Consider the following 24,031-nt stretch of genomic DNA (forward strand, 5'->3'; position numbering starts at 1 on the left):
GCAGCTGCCATTGCGACTGCCACCACCACGCCGCCTTGCGCCTGCAGCCACCTCCTCTGGCGCCACCGGCAATTCTCCCCAAACTCCGCCGGGCTTGCGCAATCCCTCCCTTGACCTCTCGCCGCCCGCTGGCTTGCTTGCTTGCCGCAACAACAACACCACCACCACCACCACCACATCGCCTCGACCCGGCCCGCCATTCGCCGTCGGGACGTACATGCGACCGTCTTGACAGTGGTCAATTGCGAAGCTGGCTCTCTCAACAGCCCAAGTCTATCTCGAGTGTTGGTAGGGCCCGCCTCTACGCGTGCTGGTCAACAGCCACACTGAAACAAAGGTTAGAACGACTGCGACTCTCCGCCATCTACACTCTGCCTGCACCGCCCAGCATACCGTTCGCGCAATCCCTAGCCTACGCCTACTGCCGTTACTGACGCGATTCTCAAAGACACGTACATAGCATATTGTCCTAATTGCTCGGCCCACCATGGCTGCCACGACGCGGGCGATTACGCCAACGCCTACAAATCCCTTTGCTGGTCCAAATGGTCCCAGCACGCCAGGCTCTGCCGCGCGCAACTCTCACAGCGGTGCCACGTTTGGCACGCACCTTACAAAGTCTCCCCGCGGCCTGTCGCCGCGCCTTTCGCCCCAGCCGCTTACTGGCGCTGCCGCCCTCGCCGACGAGCGCCGCTTCCGCGATCCGTCATCGAGGCAGACGACTCCTAATCCTGCCGCCACCGCGTTGCAGAGCTTGAATGGCATGGTGCAGCCCACGACGCACGCTTCAGGCGCCGCCCCGCAAGACAACGCGCAAACCAACCCCAAGGGCGACAAGATTACGAAGCCGCTCCTCATTCCAGAGAACACGGCTGTTACAGGCGAGAATATGCAAACAAGCCCAGTCAGCCTCTCGAGCTTTGGAGATGGCGATGCGCCAAACGCGACGGGTGCTTCAGCCACAGAAGGTGGTGCGCTTGGCAACACCGCCCGCGAAGGCGCGCCCCAGCAGCCCACCCAGCATCACCAGCACCACCACCAACTCATTGCACCAAACCCAGGCGACAACCCGGGAAACCGCGCCTTTACGTTTCCCGGCCCGCTGCCTCCAGAGCCAGACCCTCGTGCTCCGACCCGCCAGATGAGTCTGCCTGGATACGGCCAGAACACGCCCAAGTCGCCGTCGACCAAACGCCACAAGTGCCCGTACTGCTCCACGGACTTTACTCGGCACCACAATCTCAAGAGCCATTTGCTAACCCACAGCCAAGAAAAGCCCTATGAATGTCCCACGTGCCAAGCACGTTTCCGCCGTCTTCACGATTTGAAACGCCACACGAAACTGCACACTGGCGAGCGTCCGCACACCTGTTACAAGTGTGGCCGCAGGTTTGCGCGTGGCGACGCTCTTGCGCGGCACAACAAGGGTCAAGGTGGCTGTGCTGGCCGCCGCTCTAGTTTTGGCATCGACGACGATCTAGGCGACTCCAAGGGCGACGAAGGCATGGACGGTGTCATCTACACTGGCGAGCCTGACGGAGAAGGCGACGACGACGAAGACGGCCGCCGCGTCAGTGAACCAGTACGCAAGCGACAAAACACGGGAGCCTCGACGCAAGATTCGTACCATCAGCATTCCAGTACGTATCCGCCCATCGCTGCCAACCGCGACTCGGGTAGCCAGAACAACAACCTCCGGCCCTACTACCCCGGCTCTGCTGCGCAGGCGGCCAATGTGTCACCCAAGGCAGCTCCGTCCAATATTGCGTCTGTCCACAATGCAAATACGCAATCCAATGTGTTTGCCCAGGGCGGCATGACAGAAAGCCCTAGGCCACTCTCACCCGGCCAGCAGGAGCAGCACCGCCTTGGTGCGCCAGAAAGCAGCTTGTCGGGCTCGCGCTCGCCGAGCCTATCGCACCACATGCACCAGCAAAACTACGCTCGCGGTCGAGGGACCCCTCCTGTCAGCTTGGCCCCGCCGCCTAGCACGAGCAATGGACCTCATTTGCCGTCTCTGCCTGGACTCAGTCCTATGCCCCCCAAGCAAGGCTCCCAAGGTGGCAAGAGCAATGGCCCAAGCATGCTTCAGCACCAGACCATGGCAGCGCCTGGAGGCGGTTCGCAACCGGGCAGCATTTCCAGCCATGGCGGAAGCGGCAGCAGTACGCGCGAGGTCATGGGCAACCATGTCGATGTGTGGCAATATGTCCGCGAGATCGAGGCGCGTATGGCCAAGATGGAGAAGGAATACAATGACAAAATCTCGACTCTGCAAAACGAAATCACAACGCTGCGTGCACAGCTGGCACAGCAGCACGTAAACAGCACACAAGGCCAGCAGCAAGGCCACTAGCAACGACGTGTTCCTGGAGAGGCGTCTCTTTTTGGTTTCCGTATGTTCAGGGAGGTGGGCACTGCCTTTGCTCTATTGGTGAGTTGCGTCAATGCGGCGTTTTGTCTTTTTCGATGTGGCTTTGAGGTCATGTTCGGACCGGCGCTCTACATGAGCGGCGCGGTGAAGGGCGCTCGACCGGTGACTCTTGGGGCGGCAAGGAGCGGGGGCGTTATACGGAGTACAAAACCAAGATTGAGCAACAGACGAGATTTTCAGGTTTCTACATGGATCAACATACGTCAGGGACCACGACGAGCATGTAACAATGATACCCCATGCTAAGAGTACACTCGATGTTTTGACCTTTTTTTTTGGTCGCCTTTTGCGCCGTCTGTTGACCACCTCTGTATATTAGGCTAGATAGTGGTAGTTGGTATTGGGATGGTTTGGTGGGAGGGACAGAGGGGGAGAGTGCATTTCCTAAGTACAATGAGATGACGAGTCTGCTTAAATCCAACATGTGCTGTGCTTGCCAACGGGCATCTTGTCATGACATGGTCTGTGGGTGATGTGATGTATGTACGTAGTAAGTAGATACGATGCCAGCAAAGCCTGCAGAGCCACATATGCCTTCTAGCATGTTCCCTGGGCGTCAGGGCTACACAGGCGCGCACACACGCACGCACGCACGCACGCAACAACGGCAAAAAAGAAGCCTGCGTGGGAAGGGAGGTTTTCTGCTTGGCCGTGCAACAGCAGAAGAAAGCACATGGAAAAGAGCTAATGGGCAACAGAAAAAAGGCACGGCACGAAGCAGAGGCCGCGAGAGGGCAGCGGGAATGGGGCTGGTGATGTGCACGAAGGGGCCTCTGCGGCTAGGCCAAGGCTAGGGGCAAGGGCGTGGACAGTCCCGAGCGCACTCGCAGCTCCACTTGGCTGCTACACGTCAGAGCACTACACCCCAAAACTCGCACAACAGCGCAGTGAGCACACTATACCCCTCACCGCACCCTGCTCTGATTTGGGTCCATGGATGGCGAGCTGCTCTCCTGATAGGCGCACCCGCGCAACGTGCCCACTTGCAACGCCCAATCCAGCCAGCCCGTAGCCGCGCTGGTGATCTCGCCCGCAGCAGCCTGTCCAACTTTCCGGCTCACCGTCATACCAGCCAGGAGCTCCACGCCCTCTCGTAACCATGTTGAATTCTTCCGACTCGCACCGCCGCCGCAAAAAAGATCCTGACCGCGAGCGTCGCAGCCCTCGCAGCAGGGACAAGGACAGGGATAGGGATAGGGATAGGGAACGCCATAAGAGAAGCCGCTCCCGCAAGACCCGCTCGACAGCCGACAAGGACGACGACCCAGACAAGCCGCCGTCGCTACCCAAACGCCCCTCTTCGGAGCGAGTGCGCTCGTCGACGTCGACGTCGACGCTGGCGTCCTCGCAGGCGTCCAAGTCACACAAAATGGCCGTCGTGCCCGAAATGAGCCGCCGCGGCTCGTTGGGCTCGGACAACACGTCGAGGATCAGTCTCCCCTACCCGTCGCATTCCAAGACGTATGCGAAAGAGAGCATCTACGCCAGAGACCCCGTCGACAGGCGAAAGTCGACAATGACTCCCGACGCCACGGACGCTGAGGCATCGTCAGCAGAAAAAGACGATGAGCAGCCGACTCAGCCGCCCAACCGAGTGCCGCCTCAGCCATCGCGAGCACCACCGAGCCCCCCGCTTACTGCGACGACAGCCGCAGACTTGAGGAGGGCTGCCAGCGCAAACAGCATGGGGCGCAAGGACGCAGACATTATCGCCAGGGAGACCGAGGACGGTCGCCGCAGTGTGGACAGCGGCACGCGCATGACATCGCACGCAGGACCACGAATCGCATCGCGCTCTAGTGTCCGAGAGGGCGATGAATTCGACGGCACTGACCTCACCTCGACTACTGGATCGCAGCCCAGCACCATCCGCGCAAAGTCGCCCCAATTGGCCCCGCGAACCAAAACGGCAAGCCCTTCGAATGCCCGACCACCAGGCAGGACTTCGACGCCAGTAAGAACGTCGACACCAACCAGAACATCAACCCCGGCCAGGACTTCGACGCCAATTAAATGCAAAGCCAGACCCAAAGTACCCTCTGAATACACTATAGACTCGGATGTCACGTCGGTCATCCAGGATCACAATGCCCACCATCGAGGCCCCTCACCTCCACCGTCGGATGCGTCGCCCTCGTCAGTCGTAGATTCATCGCCGCGCACGCCAACCCAGCACTCGGTCCTGCCTTCTGTCGTATCCTCTGCCAAAGACGGACCCTCGATGATTGAGGTCGTGACTGATCCCATGTCGCGGACGCAATCGGTGGACCCCAGCTATGCGCAGCAGCCCATGACGACGCCCCCGCCTCCACCGCCTCCACCAGCCATGATGGAAGCCCCGCGGGTCGACTACCTGCTGCAGAACGGCGGCCTCGCCAAGCCGATCCCACGAAGCCTGCTCGCAGCCATTGACGGAGTGCCTGCCTCTGCCTATTCTCACTACACGACGCCCCGGCTCTCTGGCGCACAAGCTCACGATGTCCGGTCTTTCTTCAAGCCACTACAGAATGTTCTCAATAGCTACAATACCGTCATGGACACGAGCGGTTCACTGGCGGTTGCCACGGGCTACCGTTCGGTTGCGCGGCGCCTACTGGACCGCCTTGAAAATGTGTTTGCTCGCAACATTTCTTCTGAGCACTGCGAGTGCATGATGTGCTTCGACCGACCCATTGTGGAGGATTCTGCCGGCGTCAACTGGGGAGAGGTTCTGGAACTGGTTTCGGGACGCTGTGAACTACCGCCGTGGCCACCCTACGAAGAAGGGCCTGGGCCTGGGCTGGGTATCTCGTCGTCCGACTTGGAAGCACCATGCCAACGCATCGATGTCGATGTTCCTGAGCAGTATCGCGAGCACTATGAGAAGCAATCGAAGAAGACCAAGGTGGCTGTGCAGTCTTGGCTGTCTGATCAGCAAGACAATGTTCCCGAGGACGCCGACGATGAGACGCTGACGTTCATCATGCTCACGCGCTTGGAGCAGCCCCAGCGACCGCTTTTCTACGCACTACTATGGGGCTTGGAGAAGCTCCCCAATCCAAGGACACAGAAGCCCGACACTGGCCCGCCGCCGTACCTGACCAAAGCCGGGCTTGCACTACAGCGTCTTTACCGACTGCATAGCCCACCGCGCGACCAGCTCACTGTCATGTATCTTATCCGGCATGCAGACATGCACAACATGCTGGCTACGCTAGCGGCGGTTACCAAGCACGAGTGGGAGATTCTGGTGTCTGGGCGGTTTGATGGATTCCTCTGGTCTGGGGCTGAAGACCTGCCAGAGCTGAACGGGACTCCACCTCGAACGGGCTCGAGGGCGGGCCAGATGCGGCCCGCCGACGGCCCGCAGCGGTTCGCATCACCATTCAGCCCTTATTCACGACCTGGGTCAGCGCGACCAGGATCAGTGCGGCCGCCCGGGGGTGCACCGGTGCAGATTGACGAAGAGACGGAGATTGCCGTGCTGGCGGAAATTGAGCGAGAAATCTACCTTGGCATGGAGGCCATGGAAGACGCATTTGAGCAGCTACACAACCAGGCCGAGATGGTACGGCGACGGCTGCGGGAGCGGGCGGCAGCTCTGTCCATGGTGGCCCAGCAACGCAGGGGAGCTGGCATGGGTGGGATTGAAGTGCGGACGGACACGCCAGCCAACATGCGCGATGCAGACGAAGGAATTGACGATCTGAAGAGCGAGATTGGGCCTGATGACTCGGCGAGTAATGTCAGCAACAATAGGAGGAGGAAGGCACATCGAGCACGAGAGAGGAGAACGCCGGCGCCCGTGGAGGAGGAGAGCGAGGAGGATATTGCACTGGCAGAACGGATCCGGAGACGGTTTTGATGTGAATGAATAAAGATGGCAGGGCGCGGGTATTTTGATGGAGTTTCTCCGTCTTTTCTTTTTCTTTCTTACCTTTCTTATGTCGATGTTGGCAGGAGTTTTCGCTTTGTCCATGGATCGGGCACTACGATGGTGGATACGATACACGGACTAAGATGACGGCCGAGACAGATGGATACCCAATTAGTGAGGAGCGGGAGAGAAACGAACAGGGCAGTACGATGTATGTTGCACTGTAGCTTGGCGACTATGGCGTTTCTGAAATGCACATTGTTTCGTTGGATTGGTTGGATGGAAGTGACGTCACTTGTGATGGGCGGCAGGATGCATCATGGTAGCGGTAGCGCGTTTGAGGGGGAAGGGAGCGAGCATGCGGGGTGGGGTCATGGCTGTGGTTATGGTTGTGGTTGTGGCTGTGGCTGTGGTTATGGTTGTGGTTGTGGCTGTGGCTGTGGTTGTGGTTGTGGTTGTGGTAGTAGTGGTGACAGCATGGCGCATTGCTTTTGCGGACGAGGTTCCTCAGCGACTACGCGCGACGCACTATCCCTGCACGCGCCGCCGCACATGCATGTCGCCCCTCCATGACAACCGGGCGACGGGCGAGGATAACAAACACGCCCCAGCACGCCCAACGCTGGTCCCCATCCTGGTCTCTGCATAGATACTGCCGCCTTGTTGTTGGTCTTGTGCTCGACGCCCCGACGCCTGCCGTCCTTCTCTCTCTTTTTCTCACCATCTCTTACGCATTCTCTCTCTCTCTCTCTTTCGTTTCCCAACTCCCTTCCCCTCCCTCCCTCTCTCCCGCACGCCCGCACGCCCGCCCTCCACCACCGACGCCCTCCCCTCCCACGATTCGCCGCCGTTGCCCTCGCAATCCGTGTTTACGCAACAAGCGCTCGTGGCAGGCGCATTCAACGCAGCGCCCCTCTCTTTCTGGCAGCCGTCTTCTGCCACGCCGCCCACGCTCGCTTCTGCTTCGCCGCCCAAGCCCATTGCGAGTCGGCGGTCGCCTTTCTGCTCCACGCTCCGTCCTGTCGCTTCGCAGTGACCGCTCTTTCGCTGCACACGCGCGCACACACGCACACACACACGCACACACCCAGATTCTCTCGCGCGCAACCCTCTACCCTTTCCACCACCTGTTGCACCACAAACCGCGCCTGCACTCACCACCACCCCTCTGTGCTGCCCGAGACAGCTCCCCCGCACTCCTCTCTGCCTTGCACCCCCGCGCGCTGTTGCGATAGGCCCCGCCCTGCCCTGCGCCAGTTTCACCACCATGGCCGCCGAGGTAGGCGCTAACGAATCCGTCGACCCCAACACGCTCTACACAAAACAAGAATGCATAGGCGGCGGCAGCTTTGGCAAAGTCTACAAAGGTCTTGACCGTCGGACGGGCCACACGGTCGCCATCAAGGTCATTGACGTGGAAAATGCCGAAGACGAGGTCGACGACATAATGGGCGAGATTATGATTCTCTCGGGCATGAACTCGCCCTACGTCACAAAGTACTATGGCTCCTATCTGGCTGGCTCCGACCTGTGGATCGTCATGGAATTCTGCTCGGGCGGCAGCTGTGCAGACTTGATGAAGCCGGGCACCATAGCAGAGGCCGAAATCGCCGTCATTCTCAAGGAGCTGCTCATGGGCCTCTCCTATCTCCACGACGACCATAAGCTGCACCGAGACATAAAGGGTACGACCATGTAGCTTCTTGCCTTTTTCCTTGGATCTCGTCAAGACCGCTAACTGTTTGCAGCGGCGAACATACTGGTCGGGGCAAATGGCCAGGTAAAACTTGCCGACTTTGGTGTTTCTGGCCAGCTTTCTGCCACCATGACGAAGAAGAACACCTTTGTTGGAACGCCTTTCTGGATGGCTCCTGAGGTGATCAAGCAGTCTGGCTACGACGGCAAGGCCGACATATGGTCGCTGGGTATCACTGCACTTGAGTTGGCCAATGGAGAGCCCCCCTACGCCGATATCCACCCTATGAAAGTTCTCTTTCTCATACCTAAGAACCCCCCGCCGACACTGCAGGGCAACTTCTCGCCCGCTTTCAAGGAATTCGTCGATCTCTGCCTTAGAAAGGACCCCAGGGAGCGGCCCACTGCAAAACAACTACTCCAGACAAACTTCATCCGGAAAGCTGGCAAACCCGCGCGTCTGCAAGAGCTCATCTCAAGATACCAGGATTGGAAGGTCAGGTATCCAAAAGAGGCGGCCGAGTCGGATGATGAAGCAACTCCCGTCACGAGAAAGGAGCCAGTTAACGAGGACTTGTGGGATTTTGGTACTGTGCGGCCGCTTGGAGGGGGCAGAGGGCCGGCTCTTGCCCAAATGAACGAGGCTGGCGCAAATGCTCAACGCAAACCTGTTTCCCAGTCTAAGAATGGCGGCTACGGAGACGAGAACGACGAAACGATTCGGGAGAGCCAGCCACCTTCTCCTACAAAACGATTGGCTCCTGTACAGACACAAGGCTCATCCGCAGCCTCTGTGAGGACGGCTGCGAGAGTACCGCTACCACCATCCCCAGAGAAAAACACAGCCCCTCCTTTCCCACCGCTAGGCTCTGAGTTTCCACGAAAGTCACCTGTCCCGGGTTTATTCTCACCTCCAGCAAACAGAGGGCTGGGAACACCGGCCAAACCATCGAACCCTCAACAGCCAAGGCGGCAAACACCATTGCAACACACTTTCGATGACTTTGTTCAACGAGAGATAGCTGCAGATTTGAAAAACTTGGACATTGTTCCACAGCAACGGATACCAACACCAAGTCGAGCCTCGGTTCTGCCCCAAATGAACATACCCGAGATACCCCCGTTTCGCGGACAATCTACAAGTCCAAGCGAAAGCAGCTTCCACATCAGCCAACTTTCAAAGCCGCTGCCAAATCCTATACGAACACAGAACATGCCTCTCCTGTCTGGACAGAAGCCGCTGCCCCCAAGCCAGCAGTCATTTGCACCACTCAGTCCAGGCTCGACGCCAACAAGCGATCCATTTGGCAGTCCAAATATGATTAACAACATGCCACAATCTCCACGACAAGTCCCGCCATCAAGTCCTCCTCCACCTCCGCCACATGGTGCTAAACCCTCGCTCATGTCTCGTGGCTCCTTTGGCCGCGCCAAGCCTATGCCCAACAACTCCGGCATAGTCCCCAGCTCGCCGACAGCAGCACCCACGGAAATCACGGCACTCAGCGGTGTCGTCGTGCCCGCGCTTGATGCTGCACTCTCACGCCGAACGTACCACCTCAATCTCAAGAACAAGCAAGACTCTGCCCAATCACTAGACGACCCTCAAGGCTTTATTGAACGCCGACGGCACAGACAGGAGTGCCATGATAAAGTCGTCAAGCTTGCCAACGAAATCAAGGCCAAGTTCAGCGAGCTGGATAGATGGGATGAACAGGGTGAGGTGGGCATGGGTGGAGAGGTGGCAGGGTTCCTAGAAGGCTTTCTCGAAGAGGTACTTGTAAGAGTGGAACCGGCTGATGACTGAAGCACATGAAACATGTGTACATGGCAGTGGGCGGGTGTTTTTTTTTCTTCTTCTTGGTCTTCTTTTGGATGGGTCTTTTGGGTACCCAAGGCGCGTGTCTCTTGGGAAAATAGTGCATTTCAAGGTGTTTTTTTTTTGCTTTCGTTTTTGCTCTTTTCCATGTCATCAGGTGGTTTGATTCCTTTGGCATTACATTTGTTTGGTTTTTTTGGCCAAAAAAAAAGAGAGTACACAAAGAGCCTCTGTAGTGCAGCGTATATGCAGCTTTTATTCTGGGGGGTTTGCCCTGCCTATCTATCACTCTTTGTTGCCTCTGCCAATACCATGTAAGATATGAATATGTAAAATGGGAATCTTAGGTGGTGGGCTTAGCATAATGCACAAAGGGGATGGGTATCTTATAGCAATGTGTTGAGAATATGTATGTATGATATAGATTTAAAGAAAACCGGTTTTAACTGCCTTGAAAAGACAACTTTTTTTGGTTTGCTATACTAGTATCAAGGCGCAGTGCTGGTAGTAATTTGGCAACTAGGTATTATTAAACAAGGGTAATTGATACTTGCAGGTCGTTGTTTAATGTGGAGTAGTTAGGCTAGACTTGTATGTATGTATGTATGTATGTATGTATATGTATCCTTGCTTATTGAAGCTACTTTCTCTGAGTAATAGTACACTCTCGTCTCCAATCCAAGTCCAATTAGACAAAATACTCATATTTTGGCAGTTTGTGTATAATAACAGTCTCGTTCGTCTGAGGCATCTTATAAACAGTAGGCTGGCGCATGTTGTGCTACAATAAAATCTTACGTCTCTCGTGCTGCTATAGAGTATACATCGCGTCTGTTGCACAATGACCAACAGACTTTACCTTGGTGTAGCTAGATAAACTCAGGTCAAGCCATACAGTTGGACTGAATAACAACAGCGAGGATACTACGAAAGCGAATGGAATCAATGCAGCTGTAAGATAAACGTATGGATGGGTGAAACTATTGCAAGTTACCAAGAATTCATGGCAGAGAAGTCATGTCGCTAATAATATTCTAGGGGATATAAATCGTTATTCATACGTTTGGATGTGCTACAATGCCCTTCATATGATTGTAGGAGTTCCAAATCACAACGTGAACAGTGTCATTAAGACTCTGTATCATGAAAGATTTTTTTTTGCTATCATCATGGAGCGATATGTGAGGGTTTGGACATAGTTATGTATGCAGAATTTTCTCTCGAAATACTTCATACATACATCTTGTCTGCCTACGATACCACTGTATAGCCATGCTTCGACAAACTCCGCCAACTCTGGACAGTTGCCTTCAGCCAGAAAGTAATACTCTGCGATCAAAGTTTATATGTATATTCTCAGAGCCTTGAGGCCGCAGTATTCACAGTAATATCAACAGACTGAGGATTCGAGTTTGCATCGAGCGTGGAACAGGGACAAGCTCAATACCGGGATCCACTCAATGCAATAGAACTCGCGCCTGGTGCCATGAATTGTTCAACGGGTTGAAAGAAACTGTAAAAGTAACTGCTATAGTGTTTCTTCATTGCTTCAAACATATGGTAGACGCGGGTACGACATGTTCAGTGCAAAACGAACTCGTGAGGCACATGATGCAACACCATGGCCAGACAATACGCACCATGTGGCAAAAAAGAACTGTTAAAGGGTATGAAATACTTGCTCTCATCTCCTAGGATTGTAGTAGGCTGTGTTATATGGAAGACGCAAAAGAAGTTAGAGAGCGTATCCGGGATGTAGCTCATGATATCAGCAAGCCGCACCAAGCAGCAAAAAGAAAGTCTCGCAATCGTGAGAAGGATGTTGTGCATCCTCCGGGAGTCGAACCCGGGCCAATTGCTTGGAAGGCAATTATCCTACCGTTGGACCAAGAATGCTTGATGGAAGAGAACAGAAATGTATCGTATATATAGTCTGGCTTGTTGATGATCCACGGGTGTGAACATCGACCATCCTGCAGCAACAACATGTCACGAATCGTTGACTGTGGGTCTTTGACATGATGGCAATACGGTAGTCTCCACCGGGGGATCGCCTAGCGGTGGCTATGCATAGCTAGCGTCTGTCTCGTGGCGCTCAGGTCTAGAGCGGCCATTTCAAGCTGGATGCGTATGTAGGTAGAAACATAGCATACCATCGCCAAGCTTAGGTGTATGTGCGGACCAAGGTTGAGGAACCGGCCCGTCTATGCTTGGGCTTGTGGCTCATCATTTCCTAGTACCTAGCTTGACGGTCAGCAAACAGAGACAAGAAGATGCACATGTCAGCAGAGAAAGAGTCTTTGTCCAGACTGTGGCACAGCGATACCCACACACGGCTCATCAGGTCCGGTCAGCAACGACACTGCTTCCAAGGCTCGCTGGGTCCACATGCGCATGCTGCCCACGCTCGCTTATGCGGTGCTGTAGCAGCGGTGGTCAGCTCCGTCGACCGCATATCCCACGCTCGTGGATGCGGAACTCTCTCTCGTTACGGTGCACAAGTGCAAGCGTTGTGCAGTCGGGCGCGGGGCAAGAGGGCGAACGTCATTGGCGCCGAGGGGGTGCGAGAGAAAAACAACGGCCGAGGGCCGCAAATCGGCACCTCCTGCTTGGACTGGAAAAGGCTCCTTTGGAACTGCGCGTCTGCACGTATCAACCATGTACAAATCTATATTATACATAGTACAATTTCCTCTCTCTCTCTCTCTCTCTTCACGCAAGGAACCCGAGGCCACGCGCTCCACCGCAGTCCAGCCATTGGCCAAGCATAACGTGTAGCAATAAAGACACACCACACCCCGGCGCTTTGCTGCCCCTCCCCATTGAGTCACTTGTGATTTGCCCAGCTCCCCACATTAGCTGCTGCTGCTGCGGCGCGCGCATCACCATCCCCGAAAAAAAAATAGGCTGTAGACGCAACAGAAAACAACGCAAAAGACGCAATTGCATTACTCTCCTCCCGCATACACGCTTACCCAAACGCCCAATCACACGCCGCCGCCGACGTGGGATTTGCTGCGTGCTCTGGCCCCCAGCGACTGCTAGCAACAGTACACACGCCCTCCCCCCCGTTTTTTTGCATTCAGTGGCTTGGACAGAGGGTTGTACAGTGCGCGCGAGTGCATATCTGCCCCAAGTACGACGGAGCCTCGCTGGCAAATTGCGTGCTCTGCACACCGGATATAGACATGGATCTCGTTAACTCGTACGTGGGTCCTGTTCTTTTTCTCTTCTCTCGTTCAGAGTTCCCTCGGCCCGCCTGCTGTTTCCATTGGAATATCTCGGGTTTAAGCTACATACAGTCATGGGCATCTTGGAGGGCATGAACGGCACGCTGAATGGCGTCGCACACCGAGCGCGACAGGGCAGTCGGAGTCTTCCTTTTATGACTGACCTTTTGGGAAACAGTTTGAATGACCGCCTTCTCTTTGCGGTGCCCAAGAGTACGTCGCCGTGCTATACACGACCTAGTCTACACATACTAACACATGTGTCGCAGAGGGCCGCCTCCACCAAGCCTGCCTCGATCTCCTGCACGGCTCAGACATCCAATTCCACCGCCACACACGCCTCGACATTGCGCTCGTCAAGAACCTTCCTCTCGCCCTCGTCTTCCTGCCCGCCGCCGACATCCCTACTTTCGTCGGCGAAGGCCGTGTCGACCTAGGCATAACCGGCCGCGACCAAGTCGCAGAACATGAGTGTGTTACGCCGCCCACGGCCACCACCGGCGTCGACGAAGTGCTAGACCTAGGCTTTGGAAAGTGCAGTCTCCAGGTCCAGGTCCCTGCCAAAGGCGAACTGACCAAGCCCGAGGACCTCATTGGAAAGAATGTCGTCACGAGCTTTACCAACCTTGCAGAGCAGTACTTTCGGAGGCTAGAGGCGGAGCAGGCGGGTGCGGTAAACGGAGAGTTTGACAAGGACGCAAAGCTCAAGACGGTCATCAAGTACGTGGGCGGTAGTGTCGAGGCTGCATGCGCATTGGGCGTTGCAGACGGCATCGTCGACTTGGTCGAATCCGGCGAGACAATGCGTGCTGCTGGCCTCAAAGCCGTGTCGACTGTAGTCTCGTCAAGCGCCATCCTCATCAAGTCGAAGCACCCCTCTGATCCCAAGCTTGTCGAGCTCATCACTGCCCGGATAAAGGGTGTTATCAGTAAGTCCTTTTCCACTTTTCACATGCCCCAATCGCAATACAAGCACAACGACATCTAACACGGTTCCAGCTGCGCAAAAATACGTCCTCTGCACATACAACGTTCCCCGGTCCAAACTCGATCTCGCGCGCGCAATTACCCCGGGCCGTCGGGCGCCAACTGTCAATGCGCTCGAGGAAGACGGCTGGGTAGCCGTCCAAGCCATGGTGCTGCGCAAGGACATTGCCATTGCCATGGACAAGTTGACAGAGGTTGGAGCAACCGACTTGATTGTGACCAAGATTGAGAACTCGAGAACAGGCGATTGAACCGTGGATAGATTGTCAAGAAACTAGAAAAATAAACAAATAAAAATGCTTTGCGAACAAAATATATGGCATTGCAGTGACTTTGAAACTAACGCACAACGGGCAACGGGCAACCATGGATGATGCTGAGCTGTGCTGCATCGAGGCGCCAACTGTTTACATGCATGTTCAACCCTGGAAAGCTAACCATGTGTCGAAAAGAACAAGAAAAGAAACAAAGGGGAAAAAAAATCTCGAGGTGCAAAATCTCTTTGGAAATCCAGATTTTCCATACTCACGTTTTGCCAACACCAACAGCAAGAAAGAAGCCCATAGGAGTTACGTACGCTGCATGGTACACATCGAATCTGAATGCCGCAGGGGGCTATGTATGGAGACGTGTGCGAACAAGAGGAATCGGCACCCATGCCTTACATAAAGTCGTCACTGTACCCCTTTTTGTTAGCCATTTTGCAACAGACAAACCACATTGGATGAAGAAGAAGAAGAAGAAGAAGAAGAAGAAGAAGAAGAAAAAACACACTTACTCTCCAAAATCTTCATCGTCGTACGCCCGGGTATCCGCCCTCACACCAACGTCGCGACTCGCGTTCAGTGTCGTCTTTGTCTTTGCCGCCTTGGTCTTCTTTCCACCCTTCTCGGCAGCCTTCTCCTCCTTCATCTTCTCGTTGCTCAGCGTGGTCAAGCCAGAGGCGATTTTCTTGATCTGCTCACTGGGCAGGTCCTTTGCAATTTGCTTGGTGAATTCTTGCAGGAAGAGCGTGTACTGGCCCTTCTTGGAGTTTGCAGCGATCAGAGGAACGAGCGTCTCACGGAGCTTGGTGAACTGGTCCTTGGTGTTGGGGTTGAAGATGGAGAGTGACGAGAGGTTGATGGCGTTGTTGGGGTCGTTCTCGTCGGCAACGGTGACAGCCTTGCCTCCGCGCTTGTTGCTGGCGCTGAGGTCGCCAAAGAGCTCTTCGGCTTGGGCGCGCGAGCCGTCCATCTCCTGCTGGCGTAGTCTTGCGCGGCGTTCGGCCTCCGTCTCTTCGTCCTCGCTCTCGCCCTCGTCCTCCATTTGCCGCCGGCGTAGGGCCGCCTGTCTGTGCTCCTCGATACGTTGCGCTTTGGACTTGTGGTTCGCCTTTGCTTCTGCCTCTGCCTTTGCCTTTGCCTCGGCAGCCTTCTTTGCCTTTTCACGCTCGACTTCCGAGTCTTCTGCGGCATCCCATGAGTCTAGCACCTGTTGGTTGTGCAGTCAGTATGTGCAGGCTGGCTATGGCGGGGCTCGAAATTGTGCCAGCGCGGGGCACAGCGGGTTGACGCACATCATCTTCTTCTTCGTCCTCAAACTTGCTGCGGCGGGCGATGGGAGCTACGGTAGGAGAGGGAGGGTTCGAGTTCTCCTCCTCATCGTCTGCATCGTTGTGAGTCCAAGTCCTTTTGCACAAGTATATTGGAGCGCATGCGCAGAGGCAGCGAATATGACGTACCCCACTTTCCTGGCGCCATGATGTTTGGTGTGTAGAGTTGTGAGTCGGGCGCGTTGTATGACAGGTGTAGCAGAGAAGGCCTTGTTGTAACTGTGCAGAAGCAAATACGGTCGTGGTGACGTGGGTGAGAGAAATGTATCAAGGTTTGGCTGCGTGAGTCGCAAGACTACCGATGGTTGGGCTCGGCCACCAGCGTGGCTCGCTTCTAAAAATTGACCAAGCCACATCAGTAGCCTGCCGCCCAATCATAGCCGCATACGCCACATTCACTCACTGTACATACACATGCTTTACTGTTATGGGCCGCCACGGCTCGAAGTTCTGGAGACAGAAGCATGAAATCATTCCCAAGCCATATAGCAGACAATCGAAACCGTATGGCAGAATATCCAAAATACGATTAAACTCGTTAAACCGGAACTATGCTGAGCAACTATTTTGGTAGAAATTACATGGCTTGGCCGGGATGGAGCTGAAATATACCGCAAATTCCCCGCCCTCATCTGGTACTTTTTTGGGAAGCGTTAGTTTGATGCAAACCCCATGCGCCCGGCCTGCAAAGAGAAAGCAAATCGAGACCCGCATCGATATTACTAGTATATTAGCCCGGCGAATAAGAATATTAGGTAAAGTTGGAAGAGCGAGCACCTATCGCTCAGCAACCTCCCATGGCCTCCAGAACTTCCATCCTTCTCTAACCTCCTTGTAGTCCTTTCGTCTTGAGCTGTTTACCCCCACAAGTCTCTCGATTCCAACATTGCCCTCGGCGTTGAGGAATTTCTCTTGGTCAATCTCCTCTCCACCCTCTTCTTCATTCCCATTGTGCAACACAGCAGGCCAAAGGACGCCGACACCATCGCCAGCAAGCGTCGTCTCAAATTTCTCGAACCCTTCGCTCTCCAGCTTGACTTCAAGCGAGTCGAGAATCTTGTACTTCATCTTGGTGCCTGTTGAGATGACAGAAGCATTGCAATCCGCGTCCGCTTCAGAAGACTCGTCAGAGTCTTCGGTGGGTCCACCAGTGTGCGTGCCATTTCCGTGGCCGTTTGTGAGCGCAGGTGGTTGCGGTTTGAGAATGGTAATAGCACAGCCTCCGCCTCCTGCACCCGTGAGTTTTGTCCAGCCAATACCTGTGTGGTCGATGATTTCTCGGATTCGTTCGAGCTTCGGGTGCGAGACGCCTAGCGAGACAAGCAGGCCGTGGTTAATCGTTACGAGTTCACCGAGATGCTTGAGCGCTGCAGGTGATGTGGCGTCGAAGTCGGGAGATGTAATAAGCTTGTGTGCGGAGTCTGTGACGAGGCCAATGGCATCGAGTATGTTTCCTGTGAGGGCGGGGTGTGCCTTGAGGAGGTTGCCGACCTTGGCGACTTCGGTAGCCGTGCTCCGCGATTGCCGCGTGTTTACGAGGAGGAGTGGGAGCTCGGGGAAGTTGTGAAGCGGCACGACGAGTGGAGGCTTGTCGTAATCTCTCCGTTGGAACAGAACTGCTTTACCGCCCGACGAGACTGTGTTGTCGACACCTGAGGGGTTCCCGTGTATGCACATTTCGCCAACAAACGCCCACCGATTGATGCGCTCGATGTTGAGCTCGCACTCTTGTGGGGGCTGATCCTGATGAGGCCCGCTCAGAGCGCGGATCTGGAGGAGTAATGCTGTACTGATACAGACGGATATACTGGCGCTACTGCCCAATCCCGCGCCGATTGGAATGGTCGAACGTAGCGTGTAGACGCATGGGGGTGTTTTGGGCGAGGCGAGCGAGAGAAACAGATAGAGGAACGAGCATGCCGAGGCATGGTGGATCTTGCGTACCGACTCGCTGGCTTTGGGCGACACCTGGTCGATGAAGGGCTGTATGGCGGCCATGAGGTCGGGGTCCAACGATGTCACGAGGTCGTAGTAGTACTTCTTCTTGCCCGGCTTGGAGAAGACGTCCCACGGCAGTTCGTCGAGATTCCATGTGTGTTCCATCTGGATGTCGGGAAAGCGCAGCTTTACGGTTCGGTGTGACTTGGAGAGGAACGAGACGTGGAGATAGGAGCGCAGCGAAATGGCAGCCGCAATGGCAGCCTGAAGCATGTCAGCGTGGGCGCCGCGAGGATCTTGGGCGGCGAAGCTGTACCTTTCCGTGCACGACTGCGTGTTCGCCATACACAATGACCTTGCCGGGCGCAGAGACCATGAAAGGAGGCATCATGGGCGACGACTGCTTCCTCCTGAGCGTCGGGGCGCCGTCCTGCCGCAGGGCGGCGACCGAGGGGAGCGTGGGAGCCAATTGCGCAGCCATCGAGTCGGCGGGCGAGTGGTCGGGCGTCTGGGTGGAGTGCGAGGACGTATTCATATGCGGAAAGTGACTGGCTGTGCAGCGGGTTAGCCATGGCACGCTCTCGGTGCATTTCGCGCATCGGGGGATTACCGGGAACGTCGAGAGTTTTGCGACGCAGGCTGCTGTTCGCGGCCATGGTGGTATGACAGGCGGGGATGGGGGCGGGTGGGCCAGGGAGAAGTAAGCCGGGCAGAGCAGAACAGGCGCGGCAAAGAGCACAGGAGGCGCTGCACCTCGAGTGACGGGATGCGTAATTGCCAGGGCGGGCGAGGTCATTATACATAGTGGATAATAGTCGGGTCCCAAGCGTGGACTAGCGCGTCGAGGCCAGATCCACCATGCAGGAACCTGGCGCGCCCAGGCGGGCGCATCCCTGCCTTTCCAGAAGTGCCCTATTATCCCACCGCCGCCGTTGAGTTCGCCTGCCATGCAATACCAAACATTATATTCGCCCATCCATCCATTCATCCATCCTCCGTCCGTCCGCCCATCCCATCCGTATCCTGACGCCGCCATCCGCCCATTCACCGCCTGTGCAGTCCGCCTTCCCCGCCACGGCCCTCAGCCACCCGCAGCGCACGTTGCGTGCAGGTGTCATTCCAACAGCACCAAGACAGCCGCGCCCCTTGCCCGTCGTCACCTCGTACAGTCATTGTCCGAGCCTCGTATTGCATCGTGGCCGGCCCAAAGAGACACCAGCGAGCTGCCCATTTCTGCTGCCGGCAACACGCTCAATGAGGGCTTTCAGCTGAGCCCGGCGGCTCCATTGCGGCAGCTTATCGCCCCATGCGCGACGCAATCATGAAGAGTATGCGCATGATTACGACTGCTGCCACACCTATTGGGCGCTGCGCACAGCATCCCGGTACATCACCAGCACATAGCCCCCCCAAGTGGAACGCAATCGAACTCTATTGCCACCGTGCTCGGTCTAACTCGTCGTCTCAGGTGAGGACGTCAGTGTTGCCGTTTTGTAACCATCTCCGACACACTCGCTCCAAGAAGTGGTAGCGCTGTCTACCGAAACCATCCAAGAATACTACAACAGAAACCAGCAACGCCTCGCTATGCAATCCATGTTTATGCGCCCAACACGGCTACGACGGTGTCTTGATCATGAAAATCTAATACTCTATTAGCAGGCTGACATCAGCGGCCAGGGTGCCCATTGCAAACATACCTCCTTCATTGCTTGCGCATCCATAGTCGCAGCTTTCTTCTGTCGGATCCACCTCTGTCTCACTGCATGCATACCGCGAGGGTTGTATGTTAGACCGGCAGGTGCTGGGGTAGACGCACCCGACACAGGCGCTGATGAGCCCGGTGTGTTTTCCTCGTCGCTCTCTGACGAAGAGTCGTCTGAGCTGTCCTTCTTGGCTGCCTTTTTGGCTGCCTTCTTGAGCGCCTTCTTGAGCGCCTTCTTAGCCTTCTTCTCCTCTTTGCGTGCCTTCTTCTCTGCTTTGCGCCGTGCCTTGTCTGTAAGTGGCTCTGGATCAGACGCGGGGGTTGCGAGTGCATCGGAGGCTTCGGCATCGGATGAAGACGCCCGCTTCGACTTCTTCGACTTGTCCTTTTTGTGTTTCTTCGACTTTGACGTGTCGCTCTCAGTCTTGGCCTCATCGCTCGCATCTGTGCTCTTCTTCTTGCGCTTTAGCTTGGGTTCCTCGTCGTCGCGCTCCTCTCGCTTTCTCTTCTTCTTCTTCTTGTCCGTCTTGCCCACGCCGCCATCATCGCTCTCAGGCTCAGACTTGATGTGCGTCTCCGTCTTAATCTCAACCTCCTTCTTGATATCCGACTTCTTTGTGATCTTGTCGCCGACCAAGAAGCCACCGCTGACAAAGTTCATCATGCCGTATTTCCGGTATACAAAAGCCCTCTTCTCAATCTCCTCGCGCCTCTCCTCTTCCTTCTTGACTTCCTCCTCCTTGCCATTCAGTCGCCCAAGAATGCTCTGCAGTCCCGCAAGCCCAAAGTTCTCGGCGCGTTCACTCCCCCGCTTTGCGCCCAAGCCCAGATTGTCGTCCTTGAGAAAAACCCGGATATGCGATTGCGAGGCGGCCGTGTAGTGAGCGGCGTGAGAGGCATCTTTGGCGCCTAGAGAACTGCCCGGTTGCCACCCCTGCGAAGTCAACATGCGATGGCCGAAGCGCGACGTGTTGTTCGCCCAATTTGTGTTTTGCGGATCATTGGAGATCTTGGTGCGGCTGCAGGAGAGCGTCAGTTTGGCAAGTCGCAGTGGTAATAGCGGCAGACATGGCATTCATACTTCTTTGGCGCGGCGAGACCCATCGTGGCTTCCTGGCTTGTGAAGGGGGAGTTGGAAAAAAAAAGAACTGGGTGGGCTGGGTTGCTGGCGGCAAGTCTGTTCATAACCTCCAGCCAAAAATTTGTGGATGCGCGCTAGCGCCGAGTCTCGGCGCCATGTGGGGAAGAAGAAGCATCGCCTCCCCAAGCCTCATCCGAGTACGACGTACGCTACAGCTATCAAGCCTCCCGCCACTTTGGAGCTACGAAGACTCTCGCGCAGTCTGAAACGGCGATATATGCTTGGTTGATTCCAAGCAACAATTTCCTTGCTGACGTACAGCACTCACCCACAACAAGCAGGCCGTCGTGATGCCACTACTCTGAGCAGCCAAGACATCAAGTCGCACTCTCATCGCACAAGGCACTACCCGCACAGGCGCTCAGCAACCGCAGAAAGAACGCACTGAAGAAGCAGAAGAATTTGGCGAGCTCATCAACATGCAGCATTCTGACTTTGGCGAAGACGCAGCAGAGGCCGAGCCCGAAGGTTCCCAAAGCACTTCTGACGGCGCGCTGGAGCAACTCATGGTGAACATGGTTGCTGATGTACGTGTAGCTGCATTTGCTCTTCTTTCTGCACAAGCATTGCCGGTCGTATACATGTCAGCTAGTCTGAGGCTAACACGATGATTGCCTCCAGCAACGCAAGCGGCTCGCTGTCCGCAAGCAAAAAGTCGCCCAGGCATATGGCAACAGCCGCGACGAGCTCGAACACAACATCAACAATGCATTTGACCAGCACAGCGAACAAGAGTGCGTGTGTCAAGCACCCTCAGCGCATGCTCTTTTCTTCTAACTCGTCTTCTGTTTCCATGCATACAGCTAACAGCGGCTTTGACACGTGTAGATCTTCAGCTCACCGAGCGCAGCTTGAGCGGCTCCAGCATCTTGTCGCCCATAAGGCTAGTATCGAGGCTGCCATGGCGAAGCAGCTCGCCGGTCTGAAAAAAGCATATGATGCGCATTCGCGTGATGTGCAAAGTGTCGTGAGCCGTCGACTCAAGGAGATGAAGTAATGGCCAAGCAACAAACAAACAAACAAACAAACAATGATTTCCAAGTCATCATGAGGACAATGCTACAAATGGGAAATGGTAGAGGCAGAGAAGCCACATATGCGTCTAACAAATAAGATTCAACGTTCGTGTCAAAGGTATCATAAATACTGAGGTTCCGTCGCGTAATATTCCCACAACAATATCTGAAGGAAGAAAGAAAAATAATGCCCGTGTAACAATGGACGGTGTACCCATATAAGCCTGTAGAGAAATATATCAACGACCTTTGAAAAAACAAAAACAAGTATCGCTCATGCTAATGCTGTTATCTCCTTGCCAATGAAGAAACGCAAAAACGCCAAAGATTATGCATATCATCTTCGATACTCTGGCAAAGCCTCGCTTTGCCTTCTACTGCTTCCCTCTGCTGCATCCGGTCTACTTCGACCAGGACGGACCGCGCCCACCAGGTCCTCATCATCCTCGTTGAGCATAGGTGCTGATGGTGCTAATTGTGCGCCCGGCTGCATGTGGAATGGCCGGGATGAACCACCGTTCACCGACTCGCCTTCGTCTTGGTCTGTAGGCGGCGCGCTTCTCTCCAACTCTAATCTCCGCCGTTGCAGCTCCTGCTTGTCATCGGTGGGCTCTACATGCGATGACGAGGCCAGGTACTCTGGTGCGGGGCCTTGTGGTGGCAGCGGAGGCAATGGTTTAGGTGTCTCGTTCTCATTGCTGTTGACGGGTGATCCCTGGGGGCCCGCCCGTATAGTGCGTGAAGATCCCGCTTCATTGTCGCCTGGGTTCGTGACCCGACGATGCAAAGCATTTGCTGGCGGATAGCGCGAGGATAGTATCGGCGACGACGCAGCCCGAAACGGTGGAGGAGGCTGAACTGGAGTGGACGTTGAAGTGGAAGATGAAGGTGCCATGTAGGGAGGATGAGGATCATCATCCTCGGGCAGCACTGGTGCTGAAGCTGGTATGCTTTGCTGGCCACCACGTGAAGGCATGGATGGACCAGCAGCGGGCGGTGGTTGCGAGGGCAGCAGACGCTCCTCTGCTCGCCGCAGTCTCTCTTTCTCTGATATTTCTTGTTCCTCTTCAGGTACACTTGCAGGCACCTGGAACGATACCGTTGTCCCTGGAGCGTAATGATCGTATCCAGGAACACCGTCATATCCCTGATCGTAGCCGTAGTCGTAGTACTGACCATTTTCGTCGTAGTCATAATAGTACGGATCGTACTCTTGCTCTCCGTTTGGATCGGCGTAGCCCGGGTAGTGACCGTAAGGGCCATTGTGATTGTGGTACCCCGGTGTCTGTTTTCTCTTGCCGTTCCGGTCGCTGTCTTTTGTGCCGATGACAACTTCGAACAGAGCAGTCACAATGCCCTTCTCACGGCGTATCTGATCAGTATCGACAAAGACACCACCCCATGTTGAAAACATGCCACCCGAGGCGTCATCGCCTGCTGTGGCCAAGCCACCAGTAGCAGAAGGCACATTGACAAGACCAGCATTGGCAACCATTCGGTCGAGTCCTGTCAGCTTGCCCTGGATGTCCACGACCACTTCAACGTAGTACTTGAACGAGATCATTGCCCCTGGCACATTTGATATTGTTGGGAAAGCCTCGTCGGGCACGCGCACTGAACATTTCACTTCGGCCATCAGAGTCCTGGGGTCGACAAACAGGGGTGCAAAGGATTGGCACAAATCTTTCCGAAACGTATGGCTCGAGCCGGCCGAGGAAAGCGACAGCCCTCCAAGGCCGGTCCTGGACTTTGGGTAGTACTCTTCCGACTTGGTCTTGTCGCCCTTGCTGTTGGGAGCAACGGGCAGCGCAGGGTGCATGTCGACTCTTGCGAGGCGATACAGGGTAATGATGATGCCTTTCAGGCTTCGAATGTGTTTTGTGTGGTTGACGGTGATTTTGATTGGTATTTGGTCGCCTCGAAGGAATCCTCCCTTGAGTACATCAATGGTGGCTGTGATGGTTTTGCCCTTGGGGGCTGTTCGGGCCCCACTCTGCGAGGCTGATCCGTCTGTAACAGTGTTGATGGAGCGAATACCGTATTCGGTCCCAGAAGCGTTTCCGTTGCTTCTCTGGCTTCCGTAACTCACGTCGCTTGCCGAAGGACTCCGAGGGCCGTCGGGGTCGTCGGCCAAGCCTGAGTCCAAGGTAGATGCGGGTGGCCCGGGGTTGGTGCCGTTGGGTGTTTGCGGTGCTCCCTCGACTGGCTGTTTTCGCGACTTGTTGCGCGTCCTCCGGGATATGGGTTCGAGCGATATGACTCGGGGTTTCAGTTGCGGAACCGGCGCAATGTCAATAGTGTCGGTGAGGTAGACCTTGGTGTCACACGAAGCAGTTGGAGAAATGGTAGTGGGGCGGGTTAGTGTGGCAGTGAGCATGTAGGATATGGTTCCGCGCTCAAACTGTAGTGTATGGTTAGCAGGCGCGTCGATTGCTAGGCACAAGTGCAACTTACGTCGATGCTGCTGGGCAAACCCTTGGAAGGGAACTCAAGCTCAAAGTTAAAGTGGTATATGCCTTCGGACAACCTGCCCTCGCCGCACAGGACTACCTCGTCCTCAAACAAGGACACGAAGCCATTGCCAAAGTAGCTGCCGCTCTTGCTTCCCTTGCCGGA

At 55.4% G+C, this 24,031-nt stretch overlaps 9 protein-coding genes and 1 non-coding gene across 10 annotated transcripts; 5 read left to right on the plus strand and 5 right to left on the minus strand.

Annotated features, from left to right (window-relative positions):
• Window positions 1-487: 487 nt before the first annotated feature.
• SETTUDRAFT_35656 (uncharacterized protein) lies at window positions 488-2,356 on the plus strand (the record flags this gene model as incomplete). Its single annotated transcript, XM_008033049.1, has 1 exon — window positions 488-2,356. One exon carries the CDS (start codon window positions 488-490, stop codon window positions 2,354-2,356), a length of 1,869 nt encoding a protein of 622 aa, XP_008031240.1.
• Window positions 2,357-3,355: 999 nt separating this feature from the next.
• SETTUDRAFT_166191 (uncharacterized protein) lies at window positions 3,356-6,558 on the plus strand. Its single transcript, XM_008033174.1, has one exon. It carries the CDS (start codon window positions 3,804-3,806, stop codon window positions 6,276-6,278), a length of 2,475 nt encoding a protein of 824 aa, XP_008031365.1. The 5' UTR covers window positions 3,356-3,803; the 3' UTR covers window positions 6,279-6,558.
• A 907-nt stretch (window positions 6,559-7,465) lies between these two features.
• Window positions 7,466-9,908, plus strand: SETTUDRAFT_181928 (uncharacterized protein). The gene is made up of 2 exons (XM_008033175.1): window positions 7,466-7,975; window positions 8,039-9,908. The coding sequence occupies exons 1-2, from the start codon at window positions 7,558-7,560 to the stop codon at window positions 9,790-9,792; spliced, it is 2,172 nt and encodes a 723-aa protein (XP_008031366.1). The 5' UTR covers window positions 7,466-7,557; the 3' UTR covers window positions 9,793-9,908.
• Window positions 9,909-11,629: 1,721 nt separating this feature from the next.
• SETTUDRAFT_t86 lies at window positions 11,630-11,700 on the minus strand. Its single transcript has one exon. It is a non-coding gene; the product is annotated as a tRNA-Gly (tRNA).
• Window positions 11,701-13,126: 1,426 nt separating this feature from the next.
• On the plus strand, window positions 13,127-14,327 carry SETTUDRAFT_166193 (uncharacterized protein). Its single transcript, XM_008033176.1, has 3 exons — window positions 13,127-13,247; window positions 13,304-13,963; window positions 14,034-14,327. The coding sequence occupies exons 1-3, from the start codon at window positions 13,190-13,192 to the stop codon at window positions 14,270-14,272; spliced, it is 957 nt and encodes a 318-aa protein (XP_008031367.1). The 5' UTR covers window positions 13,127-13,189; the 3' UTR covers window positions 14,273-14,327.
• A 468-nt stretch (window positions 14,328-14,795) lies between these two features.
• Window positions 14,796-15,763, minus strand: SETTUDRAFT_24252 (uncharacterized protein; the record flags this gene model as incomplete). Its single annotated transcript, XM_008032970.1, has 3 exons — window positions 14,796-15,494; window positions 15,580-15,668; window positions 15,745-15,763. 3 exons carry the CDS (start codon window positions 15,761-15,763, stop codon window positions 14,796-14,798), a joined length of 807 nt encoding a protein of 268 aa, XP_008031161.1.
• A 476-nt stretch (window positions 15,764-16,239) lies between these two features.
• Window positions 16,240-18,225, minus strand: SETTUDRAFT_166194 (uncharacterized protein). The gene is made up of 3 exons (XM_008033177.1): window positions 18,164-18,225; window positions 17,870-18,105; window positions 16,240-17,817 (listed from the first exon to the last, which is right to left on the minus strand). The coding sequence occupies exons 1-3, from the start codon at window positions 18,207-18,209 to the stop codon at window positions 16,393-16,395; spliced, it is 1,707 nt and encodes a 568-aa protein (XP_008031368.1). The 5' UTR covers window positions 18,210-18,225; the 3' UTR covers window positions 16,240-16,392.
• Window positions 18,226-18,974: 749 nt separating this feature from the next.
• SETTUDRAFT_143707 (uncharacterized protein) lies at window positions 18,975-20,385 on the minus strand. Its single transcript, XM_008033178.1, has 3 exons — window positions 20,340-20,385; window positions 19,254-20,277; window positions 18,975-19,197 (listed from the first exon to the last, which is right to left on the minus strand). Exons 1-3 carry the CDS (start codon window positions 20,360-20,362, stop codon window positions 19,171-19,173), a joined length of 1,074 nt encoding a protein of 357 aa, XP_008031369.1. The 5' UTR covers window positions 20,363-20,385; the 3' UTR covers window positions 18,975-19,170.
• Window positions 20,386-21,023: 638 nt separating this feature from the next.
• SETTUDRAFT_99677 (uncharacterized protein) lies at window positions 21,024-21,396 on the plus strand (the record flags this gene model as incomplete). Its single annotated transcript, XM_008033179.1, has 2 exons — window positions 21,024-21,133; window positions 21,228-21,396. Coding segments are annotated over 2 exons (279 nt in total), but the record flags the coding sequence as incomplete, so codon positions are not given.
• Window positions 21,397-21,752: 356 nt separating this feature from the next.
• On the minus strand, window positions 21,753-24,022 carry SETTUDRAFT_24256 (uncharacterized protein; the record flags this gene model as incomplete). The annotated part of the gene is made up of 2 exons (XM_008032971.1): window positions 21,753-23,816; window positions 23,870-24,022. Coding segments are annotated over 2 exons (2,217 nt in total), but the record flags the coding sequence as incomplete, so codon positions are not given.
• Window positions 24,023-24,031: the final 9 nt, after the last annotated feature.

This window comes from Exserohilum turcica, assembly GCF_000359705.1.
Source record: "Exserohilum turcica Et28A unplaced genomic scaffold SETTUscaffold_9, whole genome shotgun sequence".
NCBI lineage: Eukaryota > Fungi > Ascomycota > Dothideomycetes > Pleosporales > Pleosporaceae > Exserohilum > Exserohilum turcicum.

What these genes read in the sequence shown, in the direction of transcription:
- SETTUDRAFT_166191 (XM_008033174.1), top strand. Translation starts at nt 3,804, where the DNA reads ATGGCCGTCGTGCCCGAAATGAGCCGCCGCGGCTCGTTGGGCTCGGAC.
- SETTUDRAFT_181928 (XM_008033175.1), top strand. Translation starts at nt 7,558, where the DNA reads ATGGCCGCCGAGGTAGGCGCTAACGAATCCGTCGACCCCAACACGCTC. An exon ending in GCTGCACCGAGACATAAAGG is followed by an intron (nt 7,976 to 8,038) that starts GTACGACCATGT and finishes AACTGTTTGCAG; the next exon opens with CGGCGAACATACTGGTCGGG.
- SETTUDRAFT_166193 (XM_008033176.1), top strand. Translation starts at nt 13,190, where the DNA reads ATGACTGACCTTTTGGGAAACAGTTTGAATGACCGCCTTCTCTTTGCG. An exon ending in TCTCTTTGCGGTGCCCAAGA is followed by an intron (nt 13,248 to 13,303) that starts GTACGTCGCCGT and finishes CATGTGTCGCAG; the next exon opens with AGGGCCGCCTCCACCAAGCC. An exon ending in CCGGATAAAGGGTGTTATCA is followed by an intron (nt 13,964 to 14,033) that starts GTAAGTCCTTTT and finishes ACACGGTTCCAG; the next exon opens with CTGCGCAAAAATACGTCCTC.
- SETTUDRAFT_166194 (XM_008033177.1), bottom strand. Translation starts at nt 18,209, where the DNA reads ATGGCCGCGAACAGCAGCCTGCGTCGCAAAACTCTCGACGTTCCCG. An exon ending in CAAAACTCTCGACGTTCCCG is followed by an intron (nt 18,106 to 18,163) that starts GTAATCCCCCGA and finishes CCCGCTGCACAG; the next exon opens with CCAGTCACTTTCCGCATATG. An exon ending in ACGCAGTCGTGCACGGAAAG is followed by an intron (nt 17,818 to 17,869) that starts GTACAGCTTCGC and finishes GACATGCTTCAG; the next exon opens with GCTGCCATTGCGGCTGCCAT.
- SETTUDRAFT_143707 (XM_008033178.1), bottom strand. Translation starts at nt 20,362, where the DNA reads ATGGGTCTCGCCGCGCCAAAGAA. An exon ending in GGTCTCGCCGCGCCAAAGAA is followed by an intron (nt 20,278 to 20,339) that starts GTATGAATGCCA and finishes GCTCTCCTGCAG; the next exon opens with CCGCACCAAGATCTCCAATG. An exon ending in ATGCGCAAGCAATGAAGGAG is followed by an intron (nt 19,198 to 19,253) that starts GTATGTTTGCAA and finishes ATAGAGTATTAG; the next exon opens with ATTTTCATGATCAAGACACC.